Here is a 23418-nt window from a genome sequence, read left to right as displayed (position 1 = left end):
GGAATATATGTATTCATAATACACAAATAGCTCAGTTCCCAAAGGATTCTGTAAAGATACCACAGGCTTTGAAAATATTTCCCACCCAGCTTCCATCATGGATGGCTCTCTCAATTTGTATATTTCCAATGAGGAAAATGAAAATCCCTGGAGGCAGAATACAGATTAACTTTGAGAATAAACACAGATATAAGGACCACAAACACCAAAGAAAGACTCCTCCAAAGTTGGAGGTGAAATGCCGTATGATTTCCTCAGAACTCCTTCCCATTTGGTCCTCAGTTACCCATCTGGGGCCGTTGCCTGTCTTGTGTGGCCACTGTGAAGGCTGCGTCTGAGGCTGGGCTGAAGGTGAGGTCCCCCTATGTAAGGATAGCAGGGCACTCATCTCATTAATAAAGCTCAGTGAAATGCAAGCCCCTTGGACCATCCTAGCGTCCAAAGGTCCCCAGGACTTACCAGCCGCTCTGCTGGTCCCGTCCTGCCCAGGTGATGGTTCTGCTGTTCGTGAACAGAGGATTGGCAGGTCGGGAAGCTGGGAGGAAATGTAATTTACTGCATCTGGTAGCAGAGAACAGGGAATACAATTAGTCACAGTGTTGGGAGGCCCAGTGGGTTCACTGCCGAGACAGCAGCTTGTCTGCCCTACATAATGGACCGCTGAGGCAGCCACTGAACAGGAGGATCAGGGTAAACAAAGACAAGCATTTGCCTGGTGACTGGTATTCAGCAGAGTAGCTGAGGCAGGAGGGATCCTGGCCAGAGAGCTCAAGCCCCAGGATGGCTCTATGTTTTAGAAGAGTCATCAGAAATCTCTAGATTCTAGGAGGACAATGAGTTCAGGGACGGGGGGAAGATACGGAGATGGGCTTGTGGGAGCCATATCAACTTGGTGGGATTGACAAATAGAAAACATCAAACTAGAAATGTACATTAAACAGTACTGAAAAACAGATCCATTCTCTGAACCAGAAACAAAGCTTTCTGTGTCTGATTATTATGGGGTTCATTCCCTGAACTGGCAATATAGCTTTATGAGCCTGATTCATTCAAAAGACCAATTTTATATGCATTACAACAAATAAACAGACTTTAGAATGGATCTCACGTTTTCAATACTGCAGGATGGTGTTTCAGCTAGAAAGTCCTGAGATTCTAAATGACAACACCCCTTGAGCCCACCATTAGCCCAGTTGCAGGGAATGTTGCTATGTAAAAGAAGGAGCCCATTAGCTTTGCTTGGGCAAATACCTCAACAAGCCTCTTTAGGGAGGTGAGACCTGGGGAACATGAACATTAGCAAGCATGCCAAGGTATCAGAGGAAAGGAGGAAACCCCTGAGGCAAGACAAGACAAATCTGGGTACACCCCAGAAAGAAGTGGGAAAGTGAAAGCAGGAAGATTCCAGAAAGCTGGGCACCATGAGATGTGATTCCTTCCTCGCATCATGACCATATCACAAAATCCTGGAACGTCCATCAGTCATCAATGGTTACATCTAACTGTTCACTGTAGGTCTATACTGAATATCCCACAATCACCTCAAACTCAACATGCGCAAAATGGACCTTGTATCTCTGCCCACCTGCTGCTTCTCCTGTCCTCTATCTTGGCTCATGAGCACCACAGTTCACCTGGGATCCTCAGCAGCACGCTTCACTCTTCCCCCTGCTGGTATCCAATCTGTTCAATAGCCTCTGCCTCCTCCGCATTTCTCATCACTGACCCCTCCTCTGCATCCCCACTCGTACTGCTTCCATTCTAGCAGCTTTCTTTTTCATTTCTTGCTGAAGAGGATTGCAAACAGACACTTGACTAGGCTTAGTTCAGTTCTAGACCAACCAGACCCTTTGGTGACTTGCAAATGAGTCTGAACAATCCAGAATGTATTGATATTAGACCATTATGTTCATAGGCAAAGGTAGAGTATCTCTAAGAAAACAGATTTTTCACTGGGCATGGTGGCTCATGCCTGTAATCCCAGCACTTTGGGAGGCCAAGGCAGGTGGATCACCTGAGGTCAGGAGTTCGAGACCAGCCTGGCCAACATGGCAAAACCCCGTCTCTACTAAAAATACAAAAATTAGCTGGGCATGGTGGCACGCACCTGTAGTCCTAGCTACTAGAGGGGCTGAGGCAGGAGGATCGCTTGAACCCAGGAGGCGGAGGTTGCAGTGAGCCAAGATTGTGCCGCTGCACTCCAGCCTGAGCGACAGAGTGAGACTCTGTCTCAAAAAAAAAAAAATAGATTTTTCCATATTAACCATTTGGGGAGAAGGAATGAGAAAGGAAGATTAGAACAGCAGAACTTAGGGTGGAGTGAGACTCAAGTTGCTTTCCCTCTCAGGTGCCTTATATGTGTTGGAGCTTGGATTCCGGATAAGGCAGACACGGTTGAAGGCACCCCTCACTGCAAGGAAGGAAATTGAGCCTTTGAGATGACGGTGGGCTGGGAGATGGCTGGAAAGCAGCCTGCAGGGACCCCCTAAAGATGGTTTTGGATTTCAGTCAGGGGCTGTGAGTGTAGCCACATGTCTGAAGTTGTGCATTGTTCTCCATGTTGAACTGCACCTCCATGATTCTCTCTTTTTTTTTTTTTTTTTTGAGACGGAGTCTCGCTCTGTGGCCCAAGCTGGAGTGCAGTGGCACAATCTCGGCTCACTGCAAGCTCCGCCTCCCAGGTTCACGCCATTCTCCTGCCTCAGCCTCCCAAGTAGCTGGGACTACAGGCGCCCACCATCACACCCGGCTATTTTTTTTGTATTTTTAGTAGAGACGGGGTTTCACTGTGTTAGCCAGGATGGTCTCGATCTCCTGACCTCATGATCTGCCCGCCTCGGCCTCCCAAAGTGCTGGGATTACAGGCGTGAGCCACCTCCATGATTCTTAAACTTAGGTCACAGACTTCTCTTTCCTTGAATTCCCTCTGTGGAAGGCTGTGGGAAGGGTCTGTGCCCTAAAGCAGCACAAGGCAGAACTAGAAAGAGCAGCAGCTTGAGGTCAGTGGTCCTGAGGGGGTAGGGGCAGGTGGGTGACAATTGTCTGTGGGAAGAATGAAGCAGTAATCTAGGACTAGAGGGTCAGTTTAGGAAAGAAGGGATGATCAGAGCAGATTTGTAGAACTTCCAAGATTCACTGATAATTTCCAGAAATCTGTGGAACGGGATCTTGGTGAATTTGACTTTCTGCATTCAAATAAGATGCAGACTGGAGCCCAAGTGTGATCTCATGGACTGGTCACATGCGTGTCTGCATACTCAATGTTTTAGCAGTTAAAAAACAAAACAAAACATAAAAACTACTTACAGACAGGGAATTTTCCATCTGAAAGAACATGTGATTCCCAGGGCTTATGTCTCAGCCTCCTCCAGGAGACAGCTCCCTGCCAGATGGGAGTGGATGATGGAGTTACCTTTGCCAGATGTTTACTGGCTACAAGCTTGAAGGCTACAGCACTTGGAGGGTTGGGCTACATGGCTTTTGTTAAGAGATAAGGGAATGGGCTGGGCGCAGTAGCTCACACCTGTAAACCCAGCACTTTGGGAGGCTGAGGCAGGCAGACCACTTGAGGTCAGGAGTTTGAGACCAGCATGGCCAACATGGCGAAACCTTGTCTCTACTAAAACGCAAAAATTAGGACTGGTGGTGTGTGCCTGTAGTCCCAGCCACTTGGGAGGCTGAGACAGGAGAATCGCTTGAACCCTGGAGGCGGAGGTTGCAGTGAGCTGAGACCACGCCACTGCACTCCAGCCTGGGTGACAGAGTGAGATCCTGACTCAAAAAAAAAAAGAGAGTGAGAGAAAGATAAGGGAGTGGAGAATGGGGCATCAGAAAGAGGACAGAGCAGCCCCCTCAATATATGATTAAGTACTAAACCCTAAGGTTATATAGACAGGAAGTGTCTGATAGACGAGCACAAAGAGTAACAAACAGGCCTGCCAAACCTTCAATGGGAAAAACTTCTTCAGGTGGCCTCAATTAATAAGCTGCCCTCTTCCTGCCAAAGTCAGAATAGTCTAACACTATTCTCCCCACTGACAGAGAAGGTGGAAAGCAGTAACTTATAGAGTAGAAATTAAAGATGAGTGCTGCTTCTTAGTTCTAATCCTGCTGAAATATTTACAGTAGCTATGAAGAATCTAAACAGCTAAAGCCAGAGAAACAAGACTGATGAAAACTCTTCTTAAACATAACTTAGGCTGGATGCGGTGGCTCATACCTGTAATCCCAGCTACTCGGGGGGCTGAGGCAGGAGAATGGCTTGAACCTGGGAGGAGGTTGTTGCAGTGAGCCAAGATGGCACCACTGCACTCCAGCCTGGGCGACAAGAGTGAAACTCCATCTCAAAATAAACAAACAAACAAACAAACAAACATATAACTTATAGGCAACTGAAGATTGAGGTTTGCGAATAACTGGTATGAAGGTTTTGATGTGGGAAACGCTCTAAGCCACCACAGACTGGTATGGGATGGGAACCTAAGAAGATCCATATCATACACCAAGGACTGAGATAAGCCCAGGACACATATTTTCCTTTGCCTGTTCTGGCAAGAGTTTTGCATCAGCTCCCTCCTCAGTGGGTAAAGAACAGAATTAGCACCAGATATATACTATATGCAATTTATAGTTGTACAAGACATTATGCCTAAGACAGTGAAAACCAACCCACCCAATAGATGAGCATTCTGCTATATAACAACAATGTGTGTTGGCGGGGGAGGAGCGGGGGTGTCAGAATGTATATGACCAGGAGATTCTACTCAAGAATAGAATAAATTGTTCTTGATTGCCCAGGCTATCATGCAATCAAAAGCCACTGGTGATCCAGCAGTGCAGTACCTCTATTTCCTCTGCCATGCATAGAGGGACACACTTAAGGTACCTGAGATGGGGTCATTACACACACAGACACCAGCAGCTATCTCATAGCACCTCATGAGTTGGGATGCTTTTGCTGCTTATCTGCAGTGTCTGTATAGTTACATAATCCTAACTGGACCTGGATTCTGTAATCTGCATGCATCAGAAATTAACTGTGTTTCTTAAGTCATCATTGTTCTATAATAATATCTGGTTAGTTTTTTGTAGCAAGTTGGTTGATTCTAAGAGGGTCTTGGCAACTCGGGGCCTTTGAAATTGAAGAATGAGAAGATAAAGAGACATCCCAAAGTCCCTCAACTGGGATGTGCTTCACCACAGTGTGACTCTATATACATCAATCACATTCTGGGATGTACGTGTTCCCGCCTTCAAACTTCTTTCTTTGCTAATAGATGTGGTATGACAGATCAAGAGGTCACCCAGGCTTGGTGATAACCACAGATGGCAGGAATTATAATGCAGGGTGACAGGTAAGACCACGGAAACTCTTCCCTGGGCCATTTCCCAAGAAATGAGATCCCTAAGACTTTTGCATCCTCTTAAGCCTGAGCTCCCCCATCCTGGAGGGTGGAGTCTGTGGCCAACTTTCTCTGCAGGCTCTTTTCAGTTATGACTAGGCTTCTTACCACCTCTACGAATGGCTTAGGTGGATGAGCGAAAATAATGGGAAGCAATGCAGAAGAAAATGAAGGAAGTTTGAGGTAAAAATGAAAGAGGTGGTGAGAGTTTATGATGCAGCTGCATTTTTGCTTGTTAACAAGTCATAGAGTATGACAGGTCTCCATGCCCCACACAGACTCCCCAGGAACATGAGGAGTCTTTCCCTTCCCTAATTATTATACAGGGTCTTTCCCTTCCCTAATTATCAGAGAGATGTCTAGGGAAATTCCTGATTTAAGAAGGGAAGGGAAAAAACAAGTGAAAGCATAAAAGGCCAACATGCACTCTTTGGGTAGGTGTTCATGGGTCAGTGTCCCACACTGCATCCCAGCCTGACATGCACTGTATTATTGCTAATTGTGTGGCATGTCTCAGGTCTTCCTAGACTCAGGGAAGCCTGCCATCCTCCTCATGCTGTACCCACAATTCCCCAAGGCCACTTCCTCAATCCGTGCTCCACCCCCAAAGCACGGAACAAGTGCCCTGACTTGATCACACCATAGAGACTTCCTAGAAGTATAGTAGGTCCTCTTTTCCTAGAGTCCTTGCTAGCTTGGACATGACTTGGCCCTGCTTACATGCACTCAGAGCATGAAGTTTAATTTAGTATCTTCCTAAAGATCACCTGGGGAGACAAAATCTAGGTCCCCTGCTAGGGGAAAAAAAAATTTAAAAATCACAGGTTTGTTTGTTTGTTTGTTTTGCCAAAGTCAGAACTATCCTTCATGCAAATATCTTTGACTAATCCAGAGAAACACATTTTTTAAACCTTTCCCCGTATATTTCCAAATGACACTGGGAAAACACTGATACCAATTCTTATCCTGGCTCCTGATCATCTTCCTAGTCTAGAGGTTGACCTTTTTTGTTTGTTTTTAATACAAGACCTTGCTATCACCCAGACTGGAGTGCACTGGTGCTCACTGGAGTGCACCATAGCTCACTGCAGCCTTGAACTTCTGGGCTCAAGGGATCCTCCCATATCAGCCTTCCAAAGTGCTGCGAGTACAGACCTGAGCCACCACACCCAGCCCTAGAATGTGACTTTCTAAGAGGCAGGGGAGCAGACAATATCTGGTCTTTCTAACAAGTCCCTGCATTGTAAAGCAGGTCTAGCTGAGGGACAAATGAAAGTAGGAATCATGGGTTTGCAGCTGAGGATATGGAGCAAGGTGAAGGGTGAGAAGTACACAATCTCAAGTTCATCCCCACAGTCCAGGTAAGGAGAGGAGAGGACAGAGGAAAGGTAGGGAAGGGAGAGAAGGCAAAAGACCTGCTCTTGCCACCAGGAAGCCAGGACTCCGCTGCTACCTTCCTATGCTCTGAACCAACTACCCCACACAGGGAGGGAAGTTTTTGCCCAGCCCTGTTTCTATGGAAGAAACGACAGTTGTCTGATCAGAGAGAGACAGAGAGAAAGCAAAGAAAATCCAGAGGCTGTAGAAAGGTTTCCCAAACACCAAATATTTCCCCCAAATTTCTTAAACTTCTCACGTGTGTTTCAACCTGAGGACCTAACCACCAAGACAAATGGGCTCATCCCTACAAGAGACTAGGTCCTGATGTCAGTACACTTCTTTGCTGGGTACCTTTCAAGAGAGGCCCAAGCACTGGGCGTTGGGACTAATGGGAAGGAGAAGAGCCAGGCCAATTTTGTAAGAGGAGAAACAGTGAGCCAAGAGACAGTTCCTGAAGAAGAGAGGCACGGAAGGCTTGGAATGTGGACCTCCTCAGTGGACTGCAACCAGCGCTGCTACTTCTTCTGATGCCTTTACAAATCAACACAGTACCTCTTCCTTAAGCCCCTGTTAATGAAACCCCCTAAGCTGACCAGGATTAAAACATTCATCTACAGTCGGGGCAGAGAGCACTTACCTCCATCCGTACTGGAGAAACCCTGTAGGAACAAAAACAAGGCAGAGCGTTACCCTACATGCGGGGGTGCAATCCCATCTTTTCCCATCTTTAAAGACTTAATCCATCTTTCTCCCAGGCCCAGGCCCAGAATTTGACTGTGCTGGGAAAACGCAATGATCTCTTTTCTTCTGGACAATTTATTTAGAATTCCAAAATTATAATTCCCAATTTATATTAAATTTCTCCCAATAGAGATTTATTTCAATGATCTAGCAAATATCCTTGGTCATGTTGGAGAATGATATCAGAAAATCCTATCCTAAATTGATTTCATTAGATTGCTTTTCTGTCACTCATAGGTACAGCAGAAACAGTTATAAAATGGAGGCAGGTCCTGAGATGTTTGTTCAGAGCCTACTGGTTTTACGGACTCTACTCTGACACACAGCACCATCTGTTTTTTTTGTTTGTTTGTTTGTTTTGAGATAGAGTCTTGCTCTGTCGCCCAGGCTGGAGTGCAGTGGCGCAATCTCGGCTCACTGCAAGCTCCGCCTCCCGGGTTTATGCCATTCTCCTGCCTCAGCCTCCTCAGTAGCTGGGATTACAGGGGCCCACCACCACGCCTGGCTAATTTTTTTGTATTTTTTAGTAGAGACAGGGTTTCACCATGTTAGCCAGGATGGTCTCGATCTCCTGACCTCGTGATCCACCCGCCTCGGCCTCCCAAAGTGCTGGGATCACAGGCGCCATCTGTTTTTATATACAGCAAAATTTCATGTATTTACACTCTTTGTATTTGGAATTCATGTCCACTTCATAGGGTGTTGCTTCTGGCCTTTTTATAATGAAAGACTCAAAAAGCAAACTATAATTAAAGCCACAAAGAGCATGTTTATTCTGCTTCATCAGAATTGGTTTTAGAATTCTAGAGTCCAATAAGAGAAGGCTTTTCAGGCACGAGGCATATCAGGGATCTGGAGAACAGGCAGATGGGGTAATCTAATGACTCTTCCCTATGCCTTGCAGCAGGCCAGATGGTCCCACACCCAAAGATATGTCATGCTCAGCTTCAGGATGGCCCCTGGTCCTCACACATCTGCCCCTCATTTCATAGAGTTCGTGGCTCAGATTTCTCATCAATGCCAACTGGCCTGTTTCCCGGTTGGCACCATTTTGCTAGGCCTTACTTCCCTATGGAAATAACTTCGAGAAATCGTGTTTGTTTTCTTCACCTTCTGAAAGTCCTTGAAGGATTTTTCTGTCTCCTTCAGTTTCTCTAGGATGATTTGCTCTTTGGCAGATATCTGGGACTCTTCACTTTCTAGCGTTTGTATTTCTTGCTCCAGCCTGGAAAACACACAAACAAAGGACAAGTTACTTTATTGTCCTGCCATTCACGGGCAAGAGAGCAGCTCCTTCCTGCTGGGCGATTTGTACCTTCCTGGCAGGCTTTGTTTTACATTACGCTGAGGAGCCAGGCCAAGGTTTTATATTACACAGCATCCTGTGTTTCCAGCTCTGCCACTGGGCAGACATTGGTCAAGGGAAATCAACACAGCACTGCCTCCAATGGTTCACAGCCACCACTATGCAATATGCTTCGATGTCTCCCTGCCAACCCTATGCATGCGCACCTTTCTTATTTGGAGGGAGATTATATTTACATAGCATAGGACATAACATCAGAAGGAAAATAGCTTCATATTCTCCTGGCCGGCTCAGAGTAAGTGCTCTCTCAGGTTGGCCAAAAAGTAAAGGGCCATTCTTGCTCAAAGGAAGTATGTTGCCAAGAAATAGCTGGTGGCCAGTACCCTTGGGAGCCTGGTGTCCTCTCCCTCTGTGGCCTGGATTCTACTGCCAAAAAGAGGGGAAATGAAGAAGACAGATGCAACTGCCCCTGCCTTCTGGAACTTTCCTCAATTTTCACGCCATCCTATGTATTTTATAAAAGGGAAATTTCAGCACTGCCAGGAGACTCGAAATATTCCAGAACAGCAGCTGCAGCTATGATTTGGGGAAAGTCTCAACAGCCATATTATTTCAGTGAAATGATAATAATTACCACCAGTGTTTACTGAGCACTTATTCCGTGCCAGGAACTGAGCTAAGAATTCATGTGGATTATTTTATCCAAACTTCCCAATGACCCTGTGAGTAGGGAATCCCTATTTTACCAACGAGATCAGTAGGGCTTGGCAAGGTGAAGTAACCTAGTAAAGCAGGCTTTCGTGCCACAGAGCCTTGAAGCAAGGATTCAAGCCAGGTGCTCTGACTCTACAGCCTGTTCCTAACCATTGAGCAACTCTTACCACATGGGTTTGAAAGTGTTCTCCACATCCCCCACCTTGTTAAACATTACATATATTGGCATAGTAGGATGGCACTGATATGCAGCAATGTCTTCAGGAACAATGAAGGGATAAATGTTCTCTTGCTAAAACTCTAGACTGCTGTGCCTCTTGAATTATTTAATCTGAATTTATTCATTGGTTCATTCATTCAATCACTCATTCATTCATTTTTTCTTTCGGTCTCTTTCCCCTCTGTTGTGCTAGAAGCTTTGCTGCTGAGTCTGTGTCTGCCTATATAAGTCCGCTCCCTTGCCTTCCTCCTTTTCCATCTCCTTTTTTTTTTTTTTTTTTTTTTTTTTTTTTTTTTTTTTGAGATAGAGTCTCACTCTGTCACCCAGGCTGGAGTGTAGTGGTATGATCATAGCTTACTGCAGCCTCTACCTCTTGGGCTCAAGCAATCCTCCCACCTCAGCTTCCCAAGGAGCTAGGACTAAAAGCACACACCACCATGCCCAGCTAATTTTTAATTTTTTTTTTTTTGTAGAGGTGAGGTCTTACTATGTTGCCCCGGTGGGTCTTGAACTCCTGGGCTTAAGCAATCCTCCTGCCTCAGGCTCCCAAAGTGCTGAGACTACAGGTGTGAGCCACCATGCCTGGCCCTCTTTTTCCATCTTTTAATCTGCTCTCGGGAACTGGCCATTAGACTTAGACCTAAAATAAGGAGTTCAGAGTGGGGTTTTCTGAAAGGTAAGGAACACCAAGATCCAAGCATGAATTTATTTAGCAACATACTGTACCCCTCAGATGGCCTTTCTGTTTCCTTCCTGGGTGTCAGAAAAATGACCTCTGGAGGGATAAGTCTTTGCCGCAATTACTTTGGGTTATGAAGGCAAGCCCTATATCCAAATTAACCTCCTCCAAATGAACACAGCTCTGATATATTTGTCATTTCACTCAGGGTAAAAGTAGAAGTCCTACAGCTTGTAAGTCCCCATGGTATCTAGCCTCCCAGTACCTATCAGCTCCCCTCTAACAACATGCCTATTTCACTTCATGCATTAGTCAAATAGAGCCACTCTTATTTGCCCACATGTACCCCATGTCTTTTCCTTCTCTAGGAAACTCAACTCAAACTCCCAATCATTCTCGAAGTCTCAGCTCAGATGCCACCTGTCATGAGGCATTCACAGATTTCACTGCCAGGAAATAACATCGCTTCCCTCTGAACATTTCTTAGCACATTATTTTGTTTTATCAGAAGTCTGGTCAAGTCTACCATATATTAGAGCAGTGGCTCTCAACTGAGGTGATCTTGTCCCTCAGGGGATATTCAGCAATATCTAGAGATATTTTGGTTGTCCAAAGCTCAAGGGGGTGGGACTGGTGTTACTGGCATCTAGTGGGCAGAGGCCAGGGATGCTGCTAAACATCCCACAATGCACCGGATGGCACCCTACAACAAAGAATTTTCTGGCCCCAAATAGTAACATAAATTATTAATTTCCCCTACTAGATTATAAATTCCTCAGACAGAGGGCACAAATGCTCAATACACCTACATTGAATGAATTTAAAAAGCTGAGCTAAGTTGCACAAAGGTATGGCCCAGCCAAGATAAGACTTTCAGAATTTCGGAGACAAGAGTGAATTCTTCAGCAAGCTTTAACTTGAGAGGCTGTGTGTGGGCGAGACGCAAAGAGAATTTATGGAGAGGGGGCTGACCAATCTAGAGATACAAACATAGAAATATAAAACTTCTTTGCTGTTCCAGATGTTCAGCAAAATCTTCTACACACATCTGTGTAAATTATTTTGGGGAGAGTAAGTAAAGAGATATGAGTGTGAAATAGGAGCAACACACAAGACAGTCACATTATCCAGAAACTGAGTTAATTCAATGAGTAGAGGAGCTCTGGACTAGAGGTTCCCTGTGTAGACTGGATGATACTACCAACCAGGTGGGCTCTGAGCAGATTTTATTTATTTGTTTATTTATTTATTTATTTATTTGAGGTGTGATTATAGGCGTGAGCCACCACGCCTGGTCTGAGCAGATTTGATTTAAATCTCAAAGTACAGAGTACTTTAGCAGATATTTAGGGTGTACAGTAGATTATATTATTCTTGGGCCAGTTGCGATGACTCATGCCTGTAATCCCAGCACTTTGGGAGGCCGAGGCGGGCGTATACCTGAGGTTAGGAGTTTGGGACCAGCCTGATCAACATGATGAAAGCCCGTCTCTACTAAAAATACAAAAATTAGCTGGGCATGGTGGTGCACACCTGTAATCCCAACTACTCTGGAGGCTGAGGCAGGAGAATCGCTTGAACCCAGGAGACAGAGGCTGCAAGGCTGCAGTGAGCCGAGATTACACCACTGCACTTCAGCCTGGGCAATAGAGTATGACTCCATCTCAAAAAAAAAAAAAAAAAAAAAGATTACATTATTCTCAAAAATATTCTCTTCCTTCCTCCCTTACTTCCATGGGAAGAGTACATGCTTCCCCAAGCCACTGATGTCAATCTTGACCATGTGATTTGCTCTAGGCTCATGGTGGATGGGATACACTTCCCAGTCCCTTGACACTGGCCGCAGCCATGTGACCTGCTTTAGCCAATAGGATGTGAGCAGATAAGATACAAGCAGAGGCTTGAAAAGTGCTTGCCCAGTTGAGATTGTCCTCTTGCACCCCTTCCAATGCCAAGACAATAACTTATCTGGGCAGCTGCTGCCCCTTCAGCCTGGACCACAGAAAGAACACACATGGAATAGACCTGCGGCCAACCCATAAATAGGCACAGTGTGCCCTGGCCCTATGGGTTTCAGGGCTCTCAGCTATATAGTTCAGATGCACCTAAAATTAGAGCCACTTGGCTAAGCCTAGCCTCGATCAGCAAATACCCAGCCTACTCACAGAAGTGTGGGCAAGAATAAATGACTTTGGGTTTAAGCCACTGAATTTGAGGGCGTGTTATCTAGCATTATTATAGTAATAATGAACTGGTACAGGTCAAATAGAAGTGTGTATACATTATATATATATATGTATATCCTACTAATATATATTCCAATAATGTACATGCCAATTATATAATACATATACACATATATTTATATGTTATATATATTTATATATATCCCAATAATACCTGAAGCTAAACGATTAGAAAGAACATAAGGCACCCTCTCTTCCCTTCCCTAATCCTCAATCCTCTGAGAAATCTGGAGGGAAACAGGGTACCCCTTCATGAGAATTAAGACTGAAAAAACAGAAAAATGTCAGTGATAGTTGTCTCTGAGTAATGGAATTAAAGGTGATTTCATTTTTAAAAAATAATTTTCAATATTTTCCCAATTTAAAAAATTCATTTGTTACTTATCTAACCAGAATGAAAACAACAAATTCCCTTTTCAAAATACCTCCTGAGGCTTTCTGCTGAGAAGGCAGCATCTCCCAGGCTGTGGCATGAAAGAGGGGCCAGGGCCTCAGCTTCCCATGTGTCTAGTGAAGGGGAAATGGGAGCACCCCAACATCTATTTAAATTCAAAATCAACATTTACAGAGCTTGTTTGGTTGGACTCCGAGCTAGCACTATAGGGGATTCTAAAACAAACAAGATCGTGATAAAAATGGCTGACTAAAACCGAAAATGGCTGTCTCTCAGTAACTCACTTCTTCCAGTGAAGCAACCTCAAGTGGTTAAGAATTCTCTGCGACCTGATGCCCACTGGCTGGCCTGTCTCCACAGCGTGCCCTGGCCCTATGGGTTTCAAGGCTCTCCGCTATATAGCTCAGGTGCTAAAGATTTGGGTCATGATACTGTGTAACTGAGAAGGAACGAAGAGAGAGGGAGAGAAAAAAAAAGGAACGAAATGAAACCTTTGTGATGACAACAACTGAGTTTCAACCCAAATGGAATGAATGAAGGAAATGGAGAGTTTATGTCAGATCCAATAGCAGATTTTTCTATAAATTCACATGTGGCCTTGGGCCAGGCTCTGAGGGTGTGGTCAGTCCAGGCTGCTCTCTTTCTCAGGAAAACCTGAGTCCTGGGGCAAAGCAGCTTCCCAAGGAACAGAGCATCATGGGGTTAACAACAGTCATCCCAGCCAGGCTGCAGATGCCACTGTTTTGTAGTTTCATGACTGAAATCTAATGCAGTCTTCTCTGGAAGAGCCAAGTAGATATTGCTGTGCTAAAAATAAAGAATGGGCAGGAAGTGTAATTTATACGCAAGGTTAATTGAGGATCCGTAGGCTGTGGCAGGTGCACATAACAGCCTCTAACCTGCTTGCTCAGTTCCTTCTGAGCAAAAAGCAAATTGTAGTAAGCCGTAAGGAAAGGTGACACACTGCAGCTGGGTAGGTTTAATTTACTGGAGATGAGGTTGCAATCATGGTCAAATGGTCGTATAAAATCTACCTAACCCCAATAGATCATCCTCACAAGAAAATAGAAAGGAACTCTCGCTCTGGGAAGTCCATCGATCATGCTCTTATTTCAAAGTTTATTTAGACATTCATCCATCTAACTTCATGCAAACACCTTCTCTGTAGCAGGCACTATGCTGAGCACTAGGGATGGAGAAATAAATCAGACACAGTGTCTGCTCATGAGACTTCTTGGTCAAGTAATGCAAACAGCCATGTGAACACATAAATTACAATACAAACCAAAAATAGCAATAATAGAGGAAAGAACAACATGCTGTAGAATAGTTGGTTCTGCCTGGGAGTGTGTGGTGGGTTTCAAGACCACGCTGAGTGGTCTTCTCAATATCAATTCTCCCCCTCTTCCAAACTAACAGAATCCTTATTTGGTTGGGGATGGCAACGTGCCCACCTGAAAAAAATTATGTATCCTAGCTTCCACTGAAGATAAAGCTGGCCATGAACAGCTCTGGCCAATGAGATGTAAGTAAAAATGATCCAAAGGGACTTCCGCACAACTCCCTAAAAGGGAAAGGAGGGCTGGGTGCAGTGGCTCATGCCTGTAATCCCAGCACTTTGGGAGACTGAGGCTGGAGGATTGCTTGAGCCCAGGAGGATGAGACAAGCCTGAGCAACATGGCAAGACAAGACCCCCATCTCTTCAAATAATAAAAAGGTAGCTGGGCATGGTGACATATACCCTTAGTTCTAGCTACTCTGGAGGCTAAGGTGGGAAGATCACTTGAGCCCGGGAGTTCAAGACTGCAGTGAGTGATGATCACAGCACTGTACTCCAGTCTGGGTGACAGAGCGAGACCCTGTCTCAAAAAAAAAAAAAAAAAAAAGGAAAGGAGCGTTGGCTTAAGTGACACTTGCCTTTCCTTCCTTCCTGCCAGGTACAGGGATCTGGTGCTAAAGAGATGCATTCGTTTCCAATTCCTGCTGTAACAACTACAACAAACTTAGTGGCTTACAACAATCTAAATTTATTATCTTATATTTCTGTATGTCAGAAGTCTGACACGGGGGTTGCCATGCTAGAATCAAGGTGCTGGCAGCGTTGTGTTCCCTTCTGCAGGCTCTAGGGGAGAATCCATTTCCTTGCCCTTTTCAGCTCCCTGAGGTCACCCACGTTCCGTGCCTCATGGCTCCCTTCCTCCATCTTCAAAGCCAGCACTGTTGCATCTCTCTGACCTTCCCTGCAGCCACCCCTCCTTCTGATTTCTGCCTCCCTCTTCCATTTTTAAGGATCCTGTGGTTATACAAAGTGTACCCAGATAATCCAGGATACTGATCTCCCTATTTTAAGGTCAGCTGTTTGGAAACTTTAATTCCACCTGTAATTTTAATTCCCCTTTGCCATGGAACCTACCATATTCACAGGTTCTGAGGCTTAGCGTGTGGACATCTCTGGGGGTCCATTATTCTACCTACTGCAAGGGATATGATGCTATAGGCAGAGCAGTAATCCCATGTCCACAGGGGCAATAGTATGTCTGAGTGTGCAGAAAGAGAGGCATTGCCTGGGTCCCAGAGGGCACGATGGAAAGACTACACCACTTCTGGAATGTCTAGCTCCAGATTGCTTGTTATGGGCTTAAGACTCTGTTGTGATCACAGCTGAATGCAATTCTCAACTGATACAGGTGGTGAGAAAAACTTGACAAAGTAGATGATGCATTAACTGGGCCTTGAAGGATGCATTCACCAGGTGGAAAAGAGGAGAAAATGAGCCAGGCAGAGGAGATAGCATGGGCCAAGGCCCAGCATATCACATGTCCCTCCTGTCACTCAGGAGCATGTGGCCTTGTGTGGCCTTTTCGGGTCACAGCCTGCGCTGCCCTCCAGCTTCATAGCTCAGCACGGTGCCTCGGATAGGTTCTCGCCATTCCTGTCCCCACTCCCAATGGCTCACTCATGCTCTCCTTCTGCTCTACTTGCCTGGCTCTCAAATACCTGGCCTTCAAGGCTCTGCTGAGAGCCTACCTTCCTGCAAGGCCCAAACAAACAGAAGGGAAGACAGAGCATGCTGGCTGCTGGGGACCCGTGCCATTCAATCTCCAGTTCCTGCTTCCCAGATCCTCAGCTACTCCTTTGCCCTTCTTACTTACAAAAGCCAATACATTGGGAGGCCAAGGCGGGTGGATCACTTGAGGTCAGGAGTTTCAGACCAGCCTGGCCAATGTGGTGAAACTCCGTCTCTACTAAAAATACAAAAATTAGCTGGGCGTGGTGGCAGGTACCTATAATCCCAGCTACAAGGGAGGCTGAGGCAGGAGAATCGCTTGAACCTGGGAGGCGGAGGTTGCAGTGAGCCGAGATCATGCCATTGCACTCTAGCCTGGGCGACAGTGCGAGATTACATCTCACAAAAAAAAAAAAAAAAAAAAAAAAAAGCAAGCCAATGTATTTTCCCTTTGCCTGGGTGTTGGTCAGTTGAATCCAAAGGAGCACAGACAAATACAACTTGGTTTTTAATTGTTTTACTGTTTGGAGAGGGTCTTGCCTGTCAACTCAGGTGGGCTTCATTTTTCCTTCCCCATCAATGATAATAATAATTATTATAATACTAACAATTCTAATATTGTTTTTGCTAGATACAGTAATATATGTAACAATAATAATCATAAGGATTAGGATTATTGAGTGCTTACTGTGTGCTTGGAACTGTTATGAGTGTTTTACATACATTATAATACTTAATCTTCACAATATCCCATGAAGTAAAAAAATCTGCAACTCCCATGACACAGACGGATGGATACACAGAAAGAGCACTGACTTGTCCAGGGTTGCAGAGATGATGTGCAGCCAGAATTTGGACCCTGGTGGTCTGGCTGGGAAACCAGTACCCTTTGCCCCTATCCTTGACGACCTCCCATGACCACTTGCCCTTTTACCTTCATTCCCTCAAGAATGCACGTTGCAACACAATATATATTTTTCAAGCTCACAGAAGCACAGGTCAGACCGGGAGTAGAAGCCATTGAACTTAATTGCTCTCCAGAAACATGAAGTCCTTGAACTGTCCTCCACCCAACGATTATTTCACACCTTCTTGAACTTCTCCACACATGGGGAGCTCACCACCTCCCATGGCAAGCCAATCCCTCTTAGGACACTTAGGCCTATCGTAATGCCCACTCACAGATTTAAGCAATGTATCCCTCCCTATATCTTTCATTATCTGAGTTCCATCCCTTGAAAGGGCAGAGATCAAGTTCAGTAAACATCATGAATTATAACGGCTCCACTCTGGGAAATGGGAAGATCTGGGGCAAACAAAACTTATTTTCCATGGTGGAGTACAGATACAAAGAGGCCCAGCAGTAGGAGGTGGTAGAAAGAGCAGAAAAGGAAAGGAGTAGAAAAACCAAGGGGAAAGAGGACTCCTGGGACCCTTCATGCAGTGAACTCAGCACCAACTAAAAGAGGAGGTAAGAGAAGCAGTAAAGAAGTGCTCACAAAATTATCAGGACCCTATGAACACTTCTGAAAAAGCTTTAAGCAAGACCAGCGTATTCCTGATGATGGGCTGAGCCTTTATGAAATAACTCACTATTGAGGGACATAGACTAGGGTTACGCCCTACCCTATAGCCAAACACATTGCTACTCAGTTGACATGGGTTTGAATCTCAGTAACTACTCTCAGAATAAAAGGAGATGCTGACCAACTGGCTTAAGGTGCTTAATTCAGACCTGTTCTCTTCTCTGGAACTGCAATTTCATAGTTGAGCAGTCAAGTGGGGTGCCTGTCTGGCCAACCTGCCAAAACAAGAACCTCAGGAGAAGTGTTTGCTGCTCAGAGGAGAGGAAAGCTGCCCACATGTTTATGAATTCAGCACAAGTAAAAGTGGAAAGGGGACTGCTAAGTTGCTCAGTTTCCATCCTCCCCTTCTTTCAAAGCAATGTCATTCCTGTGGCTGAGCTGGGCATATGGCCACACAGAGTAAAGGCCACATCTCTCAGCATCCTTTGTAGCCACATGCTCTGACCAAAGGGATGTAAGTGAAAGTGCTATATGTCAGCTCCTAGAATCTTCTTTAGCCCTTTCTTCTCCAGTTCTTTCTTCATCCTTTGCCTGAAATGCACATGTATGCAGCTGAGGCACTAACTGCCATCTTGGTCACTGTTGACAAGGATCAATCTTTAGGGTTAAAGTGGAACAGGTCTGGGTCCCTAAGGAATTCACAGGGCACAGCCACCAAACAGCTCTTAACTGCATGCCTGTGGATGTTTACATAACTGCATACCTGTGGATTTTTATTGAAGGGAGAAATAAGCATCTTGTTTAAGCCACTGTTATTGTGGGTCTCTGTTCCTTGCATCCACATGGAATCCTAATTAATACAAGACACTTACCACATATTGTTGAATTTGAATGAATGCTCTTAGAATTGTGCTGAGAATTGGGGATCACAGCTAATCAGAGCTTAGAGTCTTATCCATGACTCAGCAGCAGAAGAAAAAAAATGAGCAATTGCAAGGTTGTGAATTCATTACTGCTAATCAACGCTTGTAAATGGGGTTGGCTGGAACTGTGCTTTGCCCCCCTTCTACTCCCCAAATCTCTGCCACATCCAAAGTCTTAGCAGAGAAGTTTCTACTCCTTGCACAATTATAATCACCCATGTCTTAGCATCTCTTTGGTGCGCTATTTGTGTCCGTCTGGCTTCCTGCCAGAGCCTTTGCCAGCTGAATTATATCAGAAAGAGCCAAGACATGGCTAAGTTTACATATTAAACACCTTTCCAGCCTTGCAGTGCAGTGAGCTGATCGCTCCTATAAATAACACTTAACAACATAGAGCTCACCCATGACCTTGAAGTTTCAGTTATGTGGTGGGAAGAGAAGAGTGATCACATGTGGTTCAGAAGTGAGTGTGGGGACAGGGGCTAAGGTGGCAGGCAGCTGAAAATTTTGCCTGCCCAGGGTCCCTCTGCCCTTTTCTTTTAGGAACAATATCCAGCTCCTCCACTGGGAAAAAAGTCTCTCCGGGGTTCCTTGTAGATTTGGTGAAACTATTATTGGTCAGAGGGCTCACATCCCTGGCCAAGGAGTAGAAATGTATCTAAGCTAGGCCCACCAAACTCTTGCCCAAAGATCTTTGTCTTGAGAGAAGTGACTCAAAGAATAAAAACTAATCAGGGGTGAATTCATCCCATAGTAAAACTCTGAAGAGACCACTTCATTAGTTCCTGCTGCCTGGAATTCCAGATCTGTCTGAGACGTGATTATCTGACCCCTTCTTCCATCCTAAGAATATTTAACCTCATCGATCTATCTATCTTATCTATCTATCTGTCTGTCTGTCTGTCTGTCTATCTATCTATCTAATCTGGCTCTCTAGCAATCTATCTGTCCTATCTATCATCTATCTTAATACCTCCATTTCAATATTCTAGGTAGAGCACTGGGAAGAATATTGTTTTCATGAAAATCAATGCTACAAAATTCATTTTCCACATTTCAGGAAGACAGTGCATTTGTTTCTATGGCACTCCCCAAATATTTATCCTTTGTGACTCAATTTGTAAGGAAACAGCTTCCTTTTATTTAGATGAGTCTATCTGGAGTCACGGCAGATCATTTGGTATTTTAATATGAAAACATGTTAATGGCCCTTAAGTAAACAGAGGATTTCCACTTTTCCTTATGAAAGAACAGGGCCTTCCTTGACTGTAAGGTGTCAGTGGAAACTCAAGCCCATTTCCTCCTCTTTTTTTTTTTCTCACGTCATCCCTGAGACAGAAATATGGCAGAGAAGACAAGGGTCCCTTTAAGAATTCCAAAGGTCCAGCTCACATCCTTTCCTGGTGGCTCCCTCTCACCTCCTTCCCAAACCCCATCAAACTTCTTCGGCTGGAAGTTCACACCCTCCATGTTCTGCTCCCACCCCTTTCCAGCCTTATGCCTTCCTGTCTTCAGCCAAGACCTCAAACTGCTCCTGACAAAGCCAGGAAGGGCTCCCCACTCTCAACTCCATTGTCTGAAAACAGATATCATAATAAAAGCCCAAATCAAATTACATCTCTTTAGGAATGTTTTCCTTAATTCCCCCAGCACCCCCGCCCAGCCTGGTATGTTCATTCATTCTGATTCTCCACAGCATTTCTAACTTTTGGTACACTCTGCCTTGTATTAGAGAGTTAAAAATATATCCTTCCCAACCCTACCTGTACCTCCTCTCTCCCAAGTGCAGGCTTATTAAGAGATAGGACTATATATTTTGTGTTACTGTACCTCACATTCTTCCCTGTACATACAAATGCTCAATAAATATTTGTTGAGTGCATAAAAAGCAAAGCTACCCAAGAACATGCTTCTAAAGGATTCTATAGTGAATGTAACTTGGAGATGGTGACAGTAAATGTAATTTTTAAAATCTTGGCTTGGTTTTTCTACTTTCTCCTCAAATATACAAATTTAGATATTCAGTGAGAAAAAAGAACTATATTGGACTTGTTTATGTCTTGATCTAAGTATACAGCTGGGACATGGCAGCACTTTTCATTATTGATGGTGATGTAATCATATTGAAGCCCAAATACAAATAAATGAAAATTTCCCTCTCCATAAGTGTGCTTCAGCCCATGGAGACACCAGCTTTTCTCTCCTTTTCGTGTATATTTACTCCATCTGGAACCACATGACTCACACTATCAGAATCTGTGCAAGTGGATTTCCGTATAGGAAATCATTTCCAGGCTTGAGCTGAGCACTGATTTCTTCGTTGTGATTCCTATTTGAGTCTGTTTCATCAGAAATAAAGAGTTTTGATTACAGGAAAGTGAGATTATTTCATTTCAAAGCAATACTTTTCTCAATAGCTTAAACCCCCCCTTTTCCCCCTAGAAATGTCCCTTTTTTCTAGGAAGAGAAAAAGTCCCATCCAGCCACACCTTCTGACTTCCAGCCTCTGACTCAGACTGTCTGCTGAAGGCCAGCACCTCCACCCGTGCACCTGAGCTTGTGCAGACTGATCTGGGAGGGTACCCCATTAACTATCCCCTCTCCCCTGTGTCTTCACCTCTCTCCAAGATGCCTCCTTCCTGCTAGTCAATAAACAAGAATTATTTCTTTCCATACTGAAAATAAGTGAACTTCTCTTGACCCTGCATCCTGTTCTAGTTGCTGCTGAATCCCTCTTCCAGACTTCCCCAAGGCCAGTCGTCTCTTACTGCCTCAACATCCTCACATCCTGACCCCTCCTCAGCCTCAGTCCCTCTGCACTCACCACCCTGCTGTGTCTGCTCCTAGTCAAGTCCATGCTTCAGCCTCAGTCCCTCCGCCCTCACCGCCCTGCTGCATCTGCTCTTAGTCAAGTCCATGCCTCAGCCTCAGTCCCTCTGCCCTCATGCCTTGCTGCGTCTGCTCCGAGTCAAGTCCATGACTGCCACGTCCAAGGGACCCTCTTTGGTGTGGATCTGTTTGACTTCTTCGTTTTTAAAAACATTGTTGATCACTCTTCCTCCATGATGAAGAGACCATGACGCCATGTTCTCCATATGGGCACCTCTTCTCCTACTCCACCACTTAAGGTTTATTTGTTTTATTGTTCTTATTGATTAACATTTAATTCTTGGCTACTCATGTCCAGCCTCATGCTTTAATTCCTACCGAACATGCTTAAATCTACCCAAACTATATCTTCAGCATCTCTCCTGAACTCCAGCCTCTATGTACAACTGTATTTTGAATGTCTCCACCTGGATGGTCCACATACACAACATATACAAGACCAAACTCATCTTTCTCCATAGAGCTGCTCCTCCCTATTCTCTAGCTCAGATGCTGGTACCACCGTTAATCCACTCTACTTAGGAGGGAAACCTAGATGTTGTCTTCACCTCTGGCTTGCCCCTCGCTTACTATCATCACACACATGTATCTTATTAGTCACCAGGTCAACTAAGTGTCTTATTAGCCACTAAGCCAATTTGCCCCACAGTCTCTTTTTTATAGCTCCTTCTCTTCAGCCCTAGTATAGGCTCTCTCCTAAATGTCTGCAACAACCTTCTAACCAATCTCTCTGCTTCTATGCAGCCCCATCACCCTAAAATCCAGAATGTGCCTAGACACACCACAACAGCACTCCCCTGCTGAAAAGCCCTCATGGGCTCTCTGCTAAAGCTCATGGATATGACACACTCCCAGCCTCTCATTTACCTGCAGAAATGAAGATTTCCTTGTTTGGCTCAATGCCTTTGCTCATACCACCCCTCTGCCTGGATTGCCCTTGTTCTCTCTCTTCCCCTTCCCATGGGTAATTACTACTCATTTTTAAAGCATCTGCTCAGGTATCATCTCTTTATGGAAGTCTTCTTTGGACTCTTCCCATGAAGGTGCTCTTCCTCTTTGCTGCCATATCTCATGGACGTATTTCTACCACCAACTTTATCCCACTGTATTTTAATCACTCATTCATGGATTTTGGGCTCCCTTCTCTAACTCCAGTTTACAAACCTCTAGAGGATAATTACCATCTCTTTTTCATCTTTCTTTGATGATGGCTTCTAGCATCTAGCTGGCCTGTATCTAGCAAGGAATCTGCCTCATTGAAAGTTCTCAGTAAGTGTTGGCTGAGCAAATGACTGTCTCAATGAACATATAAATTGTTTCTCAACTGGAAGTAGCCTCAAGCAGACCTTCCGGCTCAATTCTTTCGGTCAGAAATGAATCTTAAAAGAACAAATTCAAATTAACATCAATCCTGGACTTACTAAAAACAACAGATTAAAAAGAAACTGGTCTTATTTGCTTTCTCTGAAGCAGGAGGATGCAGAAGGTAACTGCTATGTGGCTCTGTACTCTTTACCCCAAGTTCCCCAAATACACAATTTCATCTAACCCCAGGGGTGTGTGTGTGTGTGTGTGTGTGTGTGTGTAATGTACTATTCTTATCTACTATGAGGTACTCTTATTTACTCTCACCTAAATAAAACCATAAGTAGAAGATGCACAGATATGTAGGAGTTGGGCCAGAATGATGGACAGTCTCACCATTTACTTCATTTTGCCCTGTGACTCTCTCTGAGTTCACCCCTTCATGCAGGAAGCATCTGGGCTTTCATACCAGATTGTGAAAATTGTTTATGTGGTGCATTCCTCTCTTCCAAATCCCTGTTTACTCATTGTGCCTAAATCCAGCACTCTGTGATAGCCTTCCTGCTGAGTTAGATTTTCCCATCGGCCTCTGTGTGTGTGTGTGTGCATCCATACAGCCTCAGCCACACCTTTCACAAATGCCCAAACTGGGAATAATCACATTTTTGCCTGTTGTCCACATTGG

General features: G+C 44.7%; 1 protein-coding gene across 8 annotated transcripts in view; it reads right to left on the bottom strand.

Annotated features, from left to right (window-relative positions):
• Positions 1-23418, bottom strand: part of PALM2AKAP2 (PALM2 and AKAP2 fusion) — a 388965-nt gene that overhangs the window by 234439 nt on the left and 131108 nt on the right. For 3 of the 8 annotated variants that reach the window (XM_063650274.1, XM_063650271.1, XM_063650275.1), the window contains exons 4-7: positions 8634-8748; positions 7420-7441; positions 4220-4342; positions 460-561 (exon numbers count right to left, since the gene is read on the bottom strand). In XM_063650274.1, the coding sequence (XP_063506344.1) occupies positions 460-561; positions 4220-4342; positions 7420-7441; positions 8634-8748 (362 nt within the window). The remainder of the gene's footprint in view (positions 1-459; positions 562-4219; positions 4343-7419; positions 7442-8633; positions 8749-23418) is intronic. The other 5 variants (XM_054500351.2, XM_063650272.1, XM_063650276.1 and 2 more) reach the window with 2 other exon arrangements.

Source organism: Pongo pygmaeus, chromosome 13 (assembly GCF_028885625.2).
Source record: "Pongo pygmaeus isolate AG05252 chromosome 13, NHGRI_mPonPyg2-v2.0_pri, whole genome shotgun sequence".
Classification (NCBI taxonomy): Eukaryota; Metazoa; Chordata; class Mammalia; order Primates; family Hominidae; genus Pongo; species Pongo pygmaeus.
The sequence above is the reverse complement of the archived record's forward strand: the minus strand, read 5'-3'. Positions and strand labels throughout refer to the sequence as shown.